This window comes from Sinohyriopsis cumingii, chromosome 3 (assembly GCF_028554795.1).
Source record: "Sinohyriopsis cumingii isolate HCF-2022 chromosome 3, ASM2855479v2, whole genome shotgun sequence".
NCBI lineage: Eukaryota > Metazoa > Mollusca > Bivalvia > Unionida > Unionidae > Sinohyriopsis > Sinohyriopsis cumingii.
In genome coordinates this window covers 141,507,684-141,524,787 of record NC_142963.1, presented here as the reverse complement: position 1 = coordinate 141,524,787, position 17,104 = coordinate 141,507,684, and the positions used below count along the sequence as shown (strand labels likewise).

The 17,104-nt window shown below is 36.0% G+C and overlaps 1 protein-coding gene across 3 annotated transcripts in view; it reads right to left on the bottom strand.

The window, feature by feature from the left end:
• Positions 1 to 17,104, bottom strand: part of LOC149803970 (integrator complex subunit 13-like) — a 281,070-nt gene that overhangs the window by 223,663 nt on the left and 40,303 nt on the right. Inside the window, exons 1-4 of one of the 3 annotated variants that reach the window (XM_089953809.1) lie at positions 16,870 to 16,952; positions 16,334 to 16,456; positions 8,807 to 9,083; positions 1,747 to 1,812 (exon numbers count right to left, since the gene is read on the bottom strand). In XM_089953809.1, the coding sequence (XP_089809935.1) occupies positions 1,747 to 1,812; positions 8,807 to 9,028 (288 nt within the window). In that variant the 5' untranslated portion in view covers positions 9,029 to 9,083; positions 16,334 to 16,456; positions 16,870 to 16,952. Of the gene's footprint in view, positions 1 to 1,746; positions 1,813 to 8,806; positions 9,084 to 16,333; positions 16,457 to 16,869; positions 16,965 to 17,104 lie in introns of those variants that run through there. The other 2 variants (XM_089953808.1, XM_089953810.1) reach the window with 2 other exon arrangements.

Genomic DNA, 17,104 nt, shown 5'->3' with positions numbered 1-17,104 from the left:
TTCTCCTTTATGTTATTATTTAAACTGATGGATCTGCTGTTGACAAATTGGATTTATAGCCAAAAATATACTGATGTGGGTATCACAAATCCCATATGATAAATATGTGATTGATGTTAAGCAAATTTCCTGACCTCCCACCCTTACCAATTTCCCCAAATTTAATCCCTCTTAGAGAAAGCTTTAACAAATCTCTGGCCTGTACAAAATTTATCAGGGCTATCAAGAAGAAATAATGTATTTCAATTCATAGCAACAACAAAAAATCCAAAAATATTGGTACAGCAGCTGTCAAAATGGCTTCAACTATCTAAGCACAGTATGACAACTGACATCTATTCACCAGATTTTCTCATGAAATGATTCAAACAGGGTAACAGGTATTCTGAAGGCATGGTTCAAATATGGTACTAGGTGTTTTGATAGAATGGCTCAAATATGGTATCAGGTGTTCTGTTTAAATATGGTACCAGATGTTCTGATGGAACTTTTCAAACTGAGGTACCAGGAGTTCAATGTAATGATTCAAATATGGTAATGGGTGTTCTGATGCAATGGTTCAAATATGATACCATGTTTTCTGAGATAATGGTTTAAATATGGTACAAGTTACTCTGATGCAATGGTTCAAATACGATACCATTATCTGAGATAATGGTTTAAATATGGTACAAGTTACTCTGATGCAATGGTTCAAATACGATACCATTATCTGAGATAATGGTTTAAATATGGTACAAGTTACTCTAATGCAATGGTTCAAATACGATACCATTATCTGAGATAATGGTTTAAATATGGTACAAGTTACTCTGATGCAATGGTTCAAATATGATACCAGGTATTCGATGAAATATTTCAAATATGGTACTACCAAACTGGTATGGTGACCGATTGTTGTCCCATGAAACAATACATCTTTGTTTGCTTTATTCCACAAACAAAAGCAAATTCAGTCATTATTTAAAACTTTAAGTTTGTACAGTTAGTAACAAAAGGTCCCAAAAAGAAAGTCACAAACATAAAACCATAATGTCCTTGTAGAGGTCTCTAAAAATTGCTTCAATTCATTAGAAAAGGATCTTCCTTCCACCGGATATCTGTCCACTGAAGAATAATTGATATTTATAAAACAGGTTGTATACATTCATAAAAACGTAATCAATTTTACTGCGAATATTCATAAGTGACTCTATCATTTTCTCAACAACACTGACTAAATCAGAGTTAATTACATTCAGGCCATCTATATTTAAAATGGTGACATAAACTGATTATAAAATTGATGATACAGATAAAACCCGTAATAATGTGATTCGCTAATATGCGATTTCACTTATAATGCAACAGCAGCATGGCTCCCATTTTTTTATTTAAGGTGACCTCTCTTTTTAACATCTTGAATACATGCTCTCAGAAAAGCCGATTATTTATATCCTGAGCAGATTTTTAATCGCAGCACTGAGTTTAATATTGCCTTAACTTCCAAACTTTTCCAAAACAAATGATATATGATCAAGTGGTTTGTTAAAACTGACGACACTGAAATTTCAATGCACATTTTCAAAGGGGAAGTTTTTCAAAATATTTTATTAACATGATACCACTTATATCGTGACGTTATTCTTTGGACCCAAAGCATCACATTACAATGGGTTTTACCTGTATATTAAAATTTATCAAATCAAAATTTAAGTAGTATTCTTTCTTCGTCCTTCTCAAGAAAAGGTTGGTAGACTGACTTACAACTGTCACATTCTGATCCTTCTGTGCCCAGGAATTCATGACTTCTGAACCAGTTACAACACGAACCTTGAGAACAAAATAAATTGCAACCACAGTAAGACATAAATAAATTATGCAGTATACATTTATAAAGCCTAAAATGAAAGTAACTGTGATCTAAAATTAAAAATGTTTGTGGAAATTCAAGGATTCTAGTCTGAAAAGATTTTTACAACAACAAAGACAACACTTGTGCAAAGCTATGATTGATAGAAGGAACAAAGTGCTACCTCTGTAAAATAAAGTTGGGGTGGAAGGGTAAACTAATTTTAATAGTGCAATACTTTCCCATCGCTGTTTTGTTTAATTTATTTGTGTCAAAAAAACCTCACCTGTTGGATATGACTACATCTGCTCACAGCGGAGAACCGTCGATATGACAGTCCACTCATGCACCTTGCATGCCCATGCACAGGTATTCTTTTCACAGACAACAATTATATCAGGACAGCAGAGTCTGGGTGGGAGAAGGAGATTGGCAAAAATGCTGCTTAAGTGTTGCATAATTAAAATTAATTAAATCATCAATTTAAATAATTAAATTTCATCCCCCCAAACTACATCTGAATACCAGCAATATCCTACCCATTGCTAATGCATAGCTTAATTTGTCAGTTATATAGGTACACTGATGTGTTAAATGGAATGTACTCACCAGTTGTACTTTACAGGATGTTGCTATCTCAGCCACATGTGTTGCAAATATGGGCTGTGCTTTATTGTGCTAATGAATGGAGGTAGGAGGAGATGGTAGCATGGGATGACTCAAATGCTGCCTCCTGAGCATTATGATCAGTCATTGAGGCAGTGGAGGTTGTTTAAACCTCATGGGCTTTTAGTTTCATAAAAGAAAGGTCTCTATTAGTGAGTGATTGATAAACTCTTTTGATTGTGGTGACAATCCAACATGAGACAATGTAGCCCTTGTGAGGAAGGAAAGCACATTTCCTACCCTTCCTTTTGCCTTGTGAGGCATTCAGATAGCAACATAGTACCCTAAAATGGGCAAAAAAGCCCAGCTTGATCATTCCCGGCACAGATTTGACTCGAGATCTTTATAAATAGTGGATCTACTGAAGGCAATTGATTTTTGCAAACAAATCCTAATGCACAACAGAAACAAATTCATAATTCCCATCAAACTGGAGACAGTTAGTGTTGACAGACAATGCATGAGTCATGCTGCATCTTCTTGCAGACGCCAAAGCTTTTTCAATGTACCCTTACCAAGCTAGAAATACAGCTTTCGTTTCTAGATTGTTGATGGTTAGTCCCAATGTCCAGTGATCCTGGAAAATCATCAAACCGGAATCTGATGTATCAGTGAACTGATAGGAGTGGGGGGATGGGTGCATGCATGGGGACCCTGGTCAGGAATCTGTACTGAATCAAAAACAAGTGCAAATCACAATGAAACTCTGGTAATAAGGGAAACAGAGCTGATAAGAGAATCTGTGTGGTTTCCACCTTGCAAGAAAGAGAAACTATATATGGTGCATATAAAGATGTCCTAAGGAAACCAGACTTGCAGCAGCAATCAAGGTTCCCAATTAGGGATAGGTAATGGCAAGCAGACAGCAATGTTCTTACTAGAAGCATCTCTACAAGTGCCATGATGTGATCCCATGGGACCCAGACTAAGTTCTTGTTCATGAGGAAGTTCATTATGACACAGAAGAAGTCTTAAGATTAAATGAGTGCTGAATTTTCTAGGTTAGATCGAAGACCATACCAAGTTATTATGGGCCAAGAAAAGAACTGATCCTACTGTAGGGACTGAACCTGAACATTGTACATTAGTCAAAATACTAGAATTGGGGTTCCCAGTAATTTGTGGTAAGATGATACTACTCCCATCACTAGGGTTTTTTTAAGACTGGGTGTGGAAGTGATTCTAAACAGCTGAACCTGGAACTGAAAACATCCTCGCCCAAGCAAAACTGGGAGTATTTCTGAAGTGGAGAAAATATAGGGATGACAGTTAGGTATCCTGAAGGTTGATCGGGACTGCACAAATCTGAATGAATGCATTGCATTCTGGATTGAGGAAGTGGACTCCAGCTTGAAATTTTCCTCCAGAATAACTGATTTAGTGGGGAGAAAATCATTATGATACAAAATTTTCCACCTTTCTTGGTTTACCAGTAAGAATCATGAATAGAATGTTCAGGACCTTATGCTCTTTTCTCCACAAGGATGTGCACCGATTCTGTTAATGTTACCAGATTGGACTGATGAAAGAACAAGGGGGTCCTTCATAGAGATGGCGGTTCTCAAAACTGAAGTTGGTAACCATTGCTCACAATAGAAAGTACCCAACCATCATCCATGATGCCTGAGCAAGCCTCCATGAAGAGGTCAGGATGAGCACCTATGAGACTGTTTAGGAGAGGAATATACTGCAAGAGAAGGTGAAAGTCAATAGGATGGTTCCCCCCCCCCCAATTTCATTAGGAAAGGAAGGTGGGTTAGAGAATTTCCTCCAAGCAGCTCTTCGCTGATTGCCTTGCCATGAACCTGACTGAGAAGGAGGTCTCATTTAAGGTTGTACAATGGGCTAAGGCTGCATCTGTTAAGAAAATTTAACAGATGGTCCCTGGGGGTATTTCATGTTAGTATGTTTTAAGGCTGATTGCAATATGCCAAGAGAGGGTTTGAAGGATATATGTTGATGATCCTTCTAATTTCGTGAAACTACATTATGAAAAAGTCCTCTGAATAGATCTCAGCTTCCAGTGAAGCAGTCATTACTTAAGTAAGACTTTTGAGGAGTCCCACACTATGTCAGGACATGTGTGTAGAAGTTCCGTCGATAAAGTCATTGTTTCATAAAGTGCATGCCAAGATATCTTGGTCATAGCTGGAGTCAGTGCAACCTTCTGCAGATTACTAGAAGAAGTACTGTATTTACCATATATATTAGGACACAATAAAATAATTAATATTTCTCCTGTCCCAGAACTTATGCTGAAACTTCTTTTTACCAAAGTCTTGTCCCAATACTTCAAACATGAAATAAATTTGTGTTGAATTTGCACCACAACCCCACTGCACATTGCAGTAATACAGATAAATAAATACGGTGTCCCAAAATATATGATAAATATGGTAGCTAAGAAGAGGTCAGCACAAGAAGCTAGAGTGACCAAAAGCTGTACTTCCTGTTCAACAACTTCAGTTGTTTTAATGGGAAGACTCCAGTGAAGATACCCACTTGGGATGAAACTGTGTCCAACAGGGGAGGTTTAAAGGCCACTTCATGGAATGTAACCAGTAACTCAAAGCACAGTGAAGATACTCACTCAAAGTAGATGGAGGAACAAACCACACACCGTGTCACTAAGCTATATCTTGGCCTGTCAAGATCCTTGGTGATATTTCCTTAATCAATGAGGAAGAAGCAGAAGATCTGGTTGTGATTGTGTCCTGGTGATCTTTTCATCTATGTGCCAGATGGTTTCAGACACACGTATGTGGAAAACATGCAGAATACTTCATTTTTATTGCTTTATCCAAGAATCAGATCCCCTCCATCTTATCCAAGTAAGAGGAGCTGGTGTGCCTGATATGAGGCATCAAATGAGCTGTTTCTACCTCAAACCCACTGAAGTTGACAGATAGACATCACCATCTAGTGCAATAAGTGCAAAAAGTGGCTGGGCATCATGGCATCACTGTATCTGTCAATGTCTTTATCCATATCTCATCATGATTAGTAGAGTCTCTATGTATTCAGGATGTTCCAGGATGAAGATGAGGCCACTTGTCTGTCCTGCATCATGCTAAGGTCCAGTAGTCCAAGGGGACTTAAGGGACCAATTATCCTGAGCCTGAAGACCCAAAATCCCTTACGAATTCATTGTGATAACAGGGATGGAGATGATTCCAATCAGATTCCCTTCCCAGTACTGGACCAATCACTGACCAGTCACCAGCCTGGTGACTGGTCCAGTGGAATATATTTCTGAGCCTATTCATCTTCACTCATCAACGAATGATTCAGGAGGGCATGACACAACCTGGGGACAAACTCTACATGTCCTTCATTTTGGAGGGCAGCAACATGCCACTATGCATGTGAGGAGGACCTGACCTTCCCCTCTCAAGGGAGGCAATCTACTCCTTGAACATACAGGAGAGGTCTTACCTGTCTTTAAAGAGATTGATCCAGTATTTCTCCTGGAAGCCGGGAATGTTCTTTCAAACTGAAGAACTAGTCATTTTACAGTGGGCTCCTCATGGCTCTGCAAGAGAAAAACCTGAAAATTCAGATGATTTGGGGTAATGATGTTGCCTCTGCCCTGTATGTCTTGAATCAGCCAGGTTCCAGATTTGGGGTAATGATGTTGCCTCTGCCCTATATGTCTTGAATCAGCCAGGTTCCAGATTTGGGGTAATGATGTTGCCTCTGCCCTGTATGTCTCGAATCAGCCAGGTTCCAGATTTGGGGTAATGATGTTGCCTCTGCCCTGTATGTCTCGAATCAGACAGGTTCTAGATTTGGGGTAATGATGTTGCCTCTGCCCAGTATGTCTCGAATCAGCCAGGTTCCAGATTTTGTTAGTCTTCTAAGAACATAATTTAAAAAATGTACAACAATTCTTCGTTTGCATTTTGAACAAGTGAGGCAGTCTGAATGAGTGTCCCAAGGTCTGTTCTTGTGCCACACTTTAACATGAACTGTCCTGACACTGTTCTCTGAAATAATAATACACTCCAGTGCAAGAAACCCACTTGTGCACAAAGTAAACAATGAGAACTTACCTTTTTTCCTTATATTGAAATAACTCTTTGCAATGTTAAATATTTACTGAGGGGTGATTGCAGACACACATTACAAAAATGATGTTAAATATTTACTGAGGGGTGATTGCAGACGCACATTACAAAAACAATGTTAAATATTTACTGAGGGGTGATTGCAGACACACATTACAAAAACAATGTTAAATATTTACTGAGGGGTGATTGCAGACACACATTACAAAAGCAATGTGATTGCAGACACACATTACAAAATCAATGTGTTGCAAGTCACAAGGAAAATTATCAATACACAATGGTGAGAAAATGCCAGATTTAAAGTTTAGACAATGAAAAACACTATGCATTTTCTATACGTTCAGGAATGACATCTGCTGTGTTATATTCATAAAAGACAAAAGACTCGGCCATAATAAGTGTAACTGATAACAAATATAAATGTACCATAACAACTGAGATGAAGCATAGTAATCTTAACCAAAAATTCTGAAAGGGAGCAAGGGTTATCGGCATGGAGACATCATGATAACATCATCTGTTGAAAAGAGGACCACAACGTGGTTAAGTGAAAGCAACATACCTATCCAACCTCACCCATGTGTACACACCAACAAGATACTTACACTCCTCTTCTGACAACCGTATACTCATTATTCCCACTATGAAAACGAAGTCATATGGACATTCTTTTGCATACCAGGGCCCAGCAAAGTGGAATGAATTGCCCACTGAACTTAGACACAAAGACACAGTGATTCCATTCAAAAGTGCTCTTAAAACTCACTTATTTTGACTGCAAGAACAAACTTAAAGACTTAATAATGTTTCCTACCTTAAATATTTTCAGCATGTTTTTTATGTTTTCTAATTTCATGGTGTTTGTTTTTTTTAATCATATCATTATATATATATGTTTTTTATGTTATAGGTGTTGTCTAATGTTGTAAAGAACTTAGAGCTTCTAAAGATTAGATGCTATGCAAAGTCCTCCTTATTATTATTATTATTATTATAAATTTTTCTCTGAAAACAGATTTAACACTGGTCCATTAATGTTGTGCCCTTGAAAAAAATGATTGATCTGAGTGGAAATGCAAGGTGCATCAGTGGACAGTGTCTTATTGAAAATTCTCCACTGTGGAAGGAGGTATTCATAGTATAAAAAAAGAGGTTGCCTTATGCAGTTCTGGGAAGCCATAAAAGTATTTCACATCATAACTTATGATGCCTTATACTGTTCAGAGAAGCCATAACAGTGTTTCACATTTCAGTTCAGATTGCCTCATGCTTTTCAAGCAAGCAATCAAAGTGTTTCACATTATATAGCTTAAGTTGCCTTATGCTGTTCAGGGAAGCCATCAAAGTGTTTCACATTTTAGATTAAGTTGCCTTATTCTGTTCAGGGAAGCCATCAAAGTGTTTCACATTTTGGCTTATGGTGAGATACATTAGGAATATTTAACATAAAACTGGCTATATCATGCAGAGGAAATGCGAGGTAAAATGCCTTTCCAAAGGACACTGAGGTAACCAATCCAGACTGGCCTGGTATCAAACCTAAACCCAACAATTATAAGTCTGAAACCTGGCCTGGTATCAAACCTAAACCCAACAATTATAAGTCTAAAACCTGGTCTGGTATCAAACCTAAACCCAACAATTATAAGTCTAAAACCTAGCCTGGTATCAAACCTAAACCCAACGATTATAAGTCTGAAACACTACTGATAGCTACTTCAGCTTCCACCAAATTTTGGGGTGATAGATGGCTCCATAAGCACAGACTAATGTAAATTAACTTGATTCATGCCAACAATGCCTCTCCTCTTTAATTTATCTAAATGTAAAACTGATATAAATTTATATAAAAGTATAAATTATATTAATATAAATAAATGTTAAATTTGAATGAATGTAAATAAAAGTATAATTTATATCAATAAGGAAGAATACTGTAATATCACTTTCATTGTCTAGCACCCTATCTTCAATTATGATATTGATGATATCAATAGGTTAATCAAAATATGTATGCATCTGATGTAAATAATCTGCAAGAGGGCCCAGTTTTCTTGCATTTTCCTCCTATTTTATGCAACTTTTCTACACTATAACCCAGGTTATGAGATAATAACGGGCATTTTTTATGCAAAACAATATTATGACAAGGTATAATTGACACGAAATCACATTCTGAAAGGTTATAACTAGTCAAGAAACAATTAGTAAAAAAGTAAATGAAACTGAAAACTTTTACCAGTTTCTTCGTAGGAAAGATATCGTAGACAACTCGGAGATATTCTATTACAGTTTCCACACACACAGTCCACAGAGACTTTGTAATAGGAGCAGCAGGAATTATACCAGGAGTTTTTATCTTCGACAGAATATCGTATTCAATAAGCTGTTTACTTGAATGCGCAAAGTATGGACTATGGTCAAGGACAATGATTGTTTTGTGAGAGCCGATCTGTGCCATGGTAATTCTGTGTCACTTATTCTTCTTGTTCCACATCAACATTTATTCATCAAGACTGAAATAAAAAGAATATGTGTTTTAAGTACATGAATACCGCCAGTCAAATTTGTGAATCAGTTAAAAATGAGTAAGTGAGATTGATGATTTGTTGGTCAGAAGTGGTCAATCATTGATTATCATTGGATTTGGACAGTTCTCTTTATTTTTCTGGGGTAATCTCATTTTCTCATACAGTTGCCTGCCATGCCATTTGTGCTTTGGGTAATACTAATATCTGGAAGAAATGACTGCTCTGGTGGCCTAGTGGTTAGAGTGTCCACCATGGTGTGGGAGGTCAAGGATTTGAACCCTGGCTGAGTCATAACAAAGACTATTAAAAATGGTACTAAAAGCTGCCTCGCTAGGTGCTCAGCATTAAGAGGTTAGTATTAGGACTGGTCAGCCTTGTGTCAGGATAATGTGATTGGGTGGGACATCATGCTCTGAGACATGATGCCCCAATGCTAGACATCACCTTAAACTGCCACACTGCAGACATTGTAGTGATATGACTAAATTTTTTTTAAAAATATGTTAAAAATCTAAATCATACACACACACATACAAATACTTTATTTAGAGATTGTGCTTTCTACAGAAGCTTCAAGGCCAAGTAACACGTGAAAATTATGACAAAAACAAACAAACATGTATTTCGTAGGTGATAAATATATTATTGCTTTTATTAAAGAGCCACTTCCATGAATGTTTGCTGCCAAGCCAGATTATCCAACATAAGTTATGACTGGCTGGCACTGTTATCAACAATATATAAAATTACTTTTATTTCATTGTCTATCATTATCAAGTAAACATCAAATAGAATTGTGATAGGGGCCCCGAGTGGCCGAGTGGTCTAAAGCGCTCTCCGTCACGGATCACTGCCATCTCACCCCTGTCTGCATGGGTTCGAGTCTCGGGCTCGGCCAGTGTGAATATGTAAGAAAGCTTGCCGGTAGCTTCTCGTGGGTCGGTGGTTCTTTCCGGGGTTTTCCCGGGTTCTTCCTCCACCATTAATACTGGCCGCCATGTATAGCCTATCTTGTGCTTAAAAATGGCGTTAAACCCTATAACAACAACAACAACAGAATTGTGATATGGTAAAAACATTAAGAAATATAGGTACAAATGCAATATTGGTAATAATGAAAATGATATTGGTAATCAATGATTGATAATCATGAAGTAAATGCTTGGTAAGCTGACTTTTCTACCTGCCAATCTTTTACTGGTACAAAAATCTACCAGAATGAAACAAAGCAAATCAAAACAATATGAACTGAATCAGAATGTAACCATAATGAACCTGAGTATAAGACAGATTACTATACTTTTGGACTTGTTATAGAACTTTTAGGATTATTTAGGATTTAATTCACAATACTGTAAGTTCCTTAGACATTTACTTTGTACCTTAGAGAAATATAATTCTCAATTTGAATGAATTTGTTGGCTTGCATCTTTCTCTTACTATGTTTAAGAGTTGTAACAAATTCATCACATACTCCATCAGGTTAATTGGTTGGTTTGTTGGTTGGCTGATTGTTTCCACAGATTATAATGTTTCATCAACAGTACAGAATTGAAGCAGTTCTTGTAATTTTGAGAACTTTTTGTCACTTTGAAATTTGCTGCATTTTTTACAACTTTAATGGAATTTCCTAAATGACTGTTCACATTATTTAAGAAATTTTTTTATCTTCGTGGTTAGACATGAACAGTATGTAGATTGTGATATTACGTAGATAAATGCTACACTGCATGTAAAGTTACATGTTTTTACAGAATACGAAATTGCTTTGTTCATAAAATAGTAACTGATCTCTCGAAACTGACTAGAAAATCAATTGTTTAATGCAAGTTTAGGCATTTTTCAATAAATTTACATGGTTATCCAGACATTACTGAACTTAGATGGATTTATGGCAAAAAAAGTGCCTGATACAGCAAATCTGAAGTGAACAATTGTAAAATTGTATAGAAAGTGATCTCCATTATATCAATTTAGGTGACTGGTAACAGTTGGTGAAATCAAGTGGATGAGAGTTATTGCCCTTTGTATATTATATCAATTTAGGGGGCACCCACCAGTTATTATGTACTTTTGAGAGAGTAATGTATGAAAGGTGAAGTTTTGTGCATTTAAAACATGCACAATGGAGAGAATGTTGGCATACCTCTATGCTACATTAATGTAATGTGGATATTTCTTTGGAAATTGTACTTTTGGAAACTGTACAAGATCATAGCACACTACTAACTAAAATGACTGCTCATTTGTGCTAAAAATCAACCTGAATTAGTCTTAAGTACAATATCCATAGCAACTATTAAAATAGGGAAAATTAATTTTGCCAGACTAGACAATACCAGCTTCTGAAATAGTGCAATGAATGAATTACCAAATATATAAAATGTAAAAACAGTTATTGGCTCTTTTTTATACAATTTACCTCTGAAGTTCAGGAAGTGAAAATGACCAAGTGGAGCTAGCACTTTTTGAAAGGTGCACATCTGGATTAAGGCCAAGTTGTATACTCTATAACCCACATTACACCCATCAATCATACACCAAAATAAAGGGAATTAAAGGATCTTTGAATTACACCAAAGAGATACAAGGTCTTTTTTAAATAGCCAGTATAACCAATGAGGAAAGCTGGGGAAATTCTTTATCTTTAAACTTCTAACCCTATGCAAAATATGAAACTGTAGAGCACCACCTTAAAGCAAATATAAAAATGCATGCAATTATCTTTTTTAATTTTCATATCATCACGTATGATGTCCTGAATAAAATGGTATATTATTATTGATGTTAAGCATGAAAATAAGCAATTATGCTCATTTTGCTCTTGCTTACATAATTTGCCATGAGGCATGTTTGTGTGGGTAGTGGCCTTAATTATGGGGAAATTAGATGTCTTAGAATATAGGAATAGAGTCAACTTAAATTTAAAACTGATGCAATAAGTAAAAGAAATATATAGTGAAAATGTTTCTTTTCATTTAATTGCAATGAAATAAAAAAGTAAATGATGAAAAAGCAAATTCACTTCTTCCATATTAAACAATAGGCAAATATGTGACCTTTGACCTTTATGAACCTGATCTGTTCCATCCCTTTTCAAACTGTAAAATTCATTGTTGATATCTCAGAAATAATTCAGGCTAGTTTCATGTTCCTGTCATTCAGCATACTATTGGTTGCTATGTTTACAAAATGTAATGTGCATTTTTAAAATAGCTCACTTTTTATCATGGGGGGCTGGACTTGTTAGAGACTCTGACACTCATACTGTTGTTTGGGGGGAAATACAGGAGAATTATTCGAAAGGACTGTTTTGATGCTTGCGACTTAAATGTTTCAGCCATACAATCAAAACTAAATCATACAATAATAATACCTATGTTCTCTTGAAGGGGGCGCTCACCAGTTGTTATGTACTTTTGAGAGTGATGTATGAAAAATGAAGTTTTTTGCATTTAAAACATGCATAATGGAGAGAATGTTGGCATAACTCTATGCTACGTTAATGTAATGTAGATGATATTTCTTCAGAAATTGTACTTTTGGAAACTGTACAAGATCTAAGCACACTACTAACTAAAATGACTGCTCCCTTGTGCTAAAAAATCAACCTTAATTAGTCTTAAGTACACTATCCATAGCAGCTATTAAAATAGGGAAAATTAATTTTGCTAGACTAGACAATACCAGCTTCTGAAAAAGTGCAATGAATGAATTACCAAATATATAAAATGTAAAAAAAGTTATCAGCTCTTTTTATACAATTTACCTCTGAAGTTCAGGAAGTGAAAATGACCAAGTGGAGCTAGCACTTTTTGAGAGGTGCACATCTGGAGTAAGGCCAGGCTGCATACTCTATAACCCATATTACACCCATAAATCATACACCAAAATAAAGGGAATTAAAGGTTATTTGAATTATACCTAAGAGATACAAGGTCTTTTTTAAATAGCCAGTATAACCAGTGAGGAAAGCTGGGGAAATTCTTTATCTTTAAAATTCTAACCCTATGCAAAATATGAAACTGTAGAGCGCCACCTTAAGGGACCGGTGACACCTGGTGGAATCAAGTGAAAGTAATGGGCAAGAGCTACTGCTCTTTGTCCATTATCTCAATTTAAGAGACTGGTGACACCTGGTGGAATGAAATGAAGGCAATGGGCAAGAGTTACTGCCCTTTGTAATCAAGGGGAAATTCTTTATCTTTAAAATTCTAACCCTATGCAAAATATGAAACTGTAGAGCGCCACCTTAAGAGACAGGTGACACCTGGTGGAATCAAGTGAAAGTAATGGGCAAGAGCTACTGCTCTTTGTCCATTATCTCAATTTAAGAGACTGGTGACACCTGGTGGAATGAAATGAAGGCAACGGGCAAGAGTTACTGCCCTTTGTCCATTATATCAATTTAAGAGACTGGTAACACCTGGTGGAATCAAGTGTAGGTAATGGACAAAAGTTACTGCCTTTTTTGTCCATTATATCAGTTTAAGAGACTGGTGACAGCTGGTGGAAGCAAGTCAAGAATATGAGCAAGAGTTATTGCCCCTTGTCAATTATATCAATTTAAGAGACTGGTGACACCTGGTGGATTTTGTTGTTGTTATAGTGTTAACACCATTTTCAGCACAAGACAGGCTATACATGGTGGCCAGTACAAATAGTGGAGGAAGAACCTGGGAAAACCCCAGAAAGAACCACCGACCCATGAGAAGCTACCAGCAAGCTTTCTCAAATACCCACACTGGCCGAGCCCGATACTCAAACCCATGCAGACAGGGGTAAATTGGCAGTGATCCATAATGGTGAGTGCTCTAGACCACTCGGTCAATGATAATAAAAAAAAAACTGTTCTAACTTTTGCTACACATTTTAATATGCACAATGAAAAATGTCACATTTATTACTCTCAGTACTGTGCTTCCTTGAAAGAATAAAACTGCCCTATCAATACACGTATTATTTTTTCACTTGTATACCTTTGCTTAGGCCTGGAAAAATCTGTCTAGGCATACATATCTGGGTGGATAAAATTGCCAAAGCTCTGGCATATGGGCAAATGGAATTGTCTAACCACTGTATACCTTTGCTTAAATCTGGATAAATCTGTCTAGGCATATATATTTGGGTGGATAAAATTGCCAAAGCACTGGCATGTGGGCAGAGGGAATTGTATAACCACTGGCATATGGGCAGTGGGAATTGTCTAACCACTGGCATATGGGCAGAGTTACAATCATTACAATGCATAGCTTTTGCTGTAAACATTTTAAGTCATATGGCCAATACAAATAGTCTAATAACCAAAGTGGTATGATAAACCTTCAGACAGTCTAGGGGTTACACTCTGTGGATAGAATCAATGGAATGAATCAGAAGCACAGCAATCACTGAAACAAACTTGGAAAACATGAAAGATGTTTGTAGTCAATAGTAATTTTTTTTGTATTAGACTGTACAATCATAGTTCTAAACATTAAGTCAATGAAAAAAACTGACTTTGAAAAAGGAGAACAAATTTTATATTTATCAAGGCAAATACATACATGCTAACAAAAAATGAATTTAAAAGCAACTCATCTGAATTTAAATACAAATTTAAAAAAGTAATAATAAAGATCTTTTCAGACATGAAGACATTTATATTTTTAAAAATACTAAAAAAGAAAATCCATTTTACTGTGAATATACTTTGTACAGCTCAGCATCATGAATGATATCTGCATCTATACAATCACTGAATTTTCACATCAACATCCTGATGTAAATAAAATTACTGAATTTAAAAAAATATTAAGAAGAAATTTAAAATAGTTCAATGAAGATTGGATGATGCAATTTATGTTGACCTGTGGCATGTGATAGCTCTCATAAGAGCTCAGTCTATTAAATAAGTGACTATTCCGCAACAAGAAGACCAACTTGGTGGATTAAATGAACAAAGGCCGCTATTTTTCTGAGCATGTATCAAGTGCGTTGTGTCACAAATGGTGTTTCAATCGTTCATGTACAAGATTAATTAGATAATTTCATCTACATTTACAAACAATTACATGAATATTACATCAAAATTCATTGAGCTATAGTCATGGATACCATCTGTGTTACTAACCTGAACAAACAAAAATAAGTGTGTGTGTGTGTGTGTGATTTGGATTTTTAACGTAGCTTTAACAATTTTTCAGTCATATCACTACGATGTCTGCAGTGTGACAGCTTATAGTGATGTCTAGCACTGGGGCATCATGCCGCAGACATGTAGCATGATGTCCCACCTAGTCACATTATCCTGACACCAGGCAGACCAGCCCTAACACTAACCTCTTAATGCTGAGCGCCAAGTGAGGCAGCTGTTAGTACCATTTTTGTAAGTCTTTGGTATGACTCAGCCGGGATCGAACCCACGACCTCCTATATCTGAGGTGCATGTTCTAACTACTGGGCCACCAGAGCGGTTACAATAATAAGTAATTATGAGGAATATATTTGTCTTTTGAAGAAATATTTAAACAATACCCTCACTTTACTCACTTTATTCATTTCACACCCTACTTTTATGCAACACAGTTTCCTCTGATCAGAGGGCTATGGTATCATGGGTCTTAAATTTTGCAATCATCAAATAATTAAACAAAAACACTGACCTTCAAGATATTAATATGTCTATTTGCAGTTTTTTGCTCATAATTTTGGGAACTTGATGAACATGTTGTACAAAATGTAAATCAGCTTGAAGAATGGATGATGCTTCTATGGCCTATATTCTGCTACACGAGTCCCCCCAACAACAGAAACTTATCTGAGAATTAATGAATCTGTATCCACCTGTGATGAAGAAGTAGCGCCAGGGTTGTCTGTGAGGATGGCCCACTAGCATGAGCATGAAAGTAAGTGTCAATCACACATTTAAAACAAGCCCCACTGTTGCAATGAAAAGTAATAAATCATATACAACAAAGCTTTAAGTCAAAACAGGTCAATTGTGAATGTCCATACTTCACATTTTGGCTTTTATTTGTTACCACAGTTTCAACCTCTTGGTTCTGGACAAATGAGTTAATCATGTGATCTGATTCTTGCATAACAGATTTCATCATTATCAGATGATGAACTGGTAAACTGAAATATTACAGTGATCTAAATATTAAGAAGATATTGATTCCACTTTCGAACTCGGGTAAAGCCCTGTTTAGAAACAGTGATATTCATGGGTGCATTTTTAAAAGTGTACTCACCAGCAATCCCTACATTTTTCCAAACACTACTGGTAATGCTGACTTTGTAACTTATGGTCATGTAGTGTATATATGTATACAACAAATGGCGCACTGCATAAAAATCCGAATCCCAGGCATAACCTACGATATATATATATATATATATATATATATATATATATATATATATATATATATATATACATATATATATATATATATATATATATATATATATATATATATATATATATATATATATATGGCCCTTTCTAGACCATATATCAAACACGGAATAGAAAAGGGTCAGAGAAACTCGGACTGCCGGCAACACTGAATTACTAGTCCTACAATGTAAACCCTCGAACCTGGTATTTATTTTCGTTCGTCAAAACATAAATATCAGGGTCGAGAGCTTACATTGGTGGACTACTGAATTACTTGCACGATTTTTTTATTTCAGTGAATGAATTAATTGTAATACAGGTAAAATGTTTGACATATTTTGTAAAATGTTACACGTGCAAAGTGTGATATATGAAAGATGTACACACAAGGTAGGCCTAACAGGCTCTGTTCGTTCAGAATGAGCTTCTCTACTGTAAAGACAATTTAGTCACGGCTAAGCCAATGGAGGCTGACATCTTTAAAAGTCCCGGATGTTTATGTTGATTAGTGTTGAGTTCTTTATATTTAAAACAAATATGTTTTTGTTTACTTTTTAAACCTAAACATGAAAGATAGTATGCAATCATTTTTAATACATTCAAAATATTGTTTAAAAGCGCA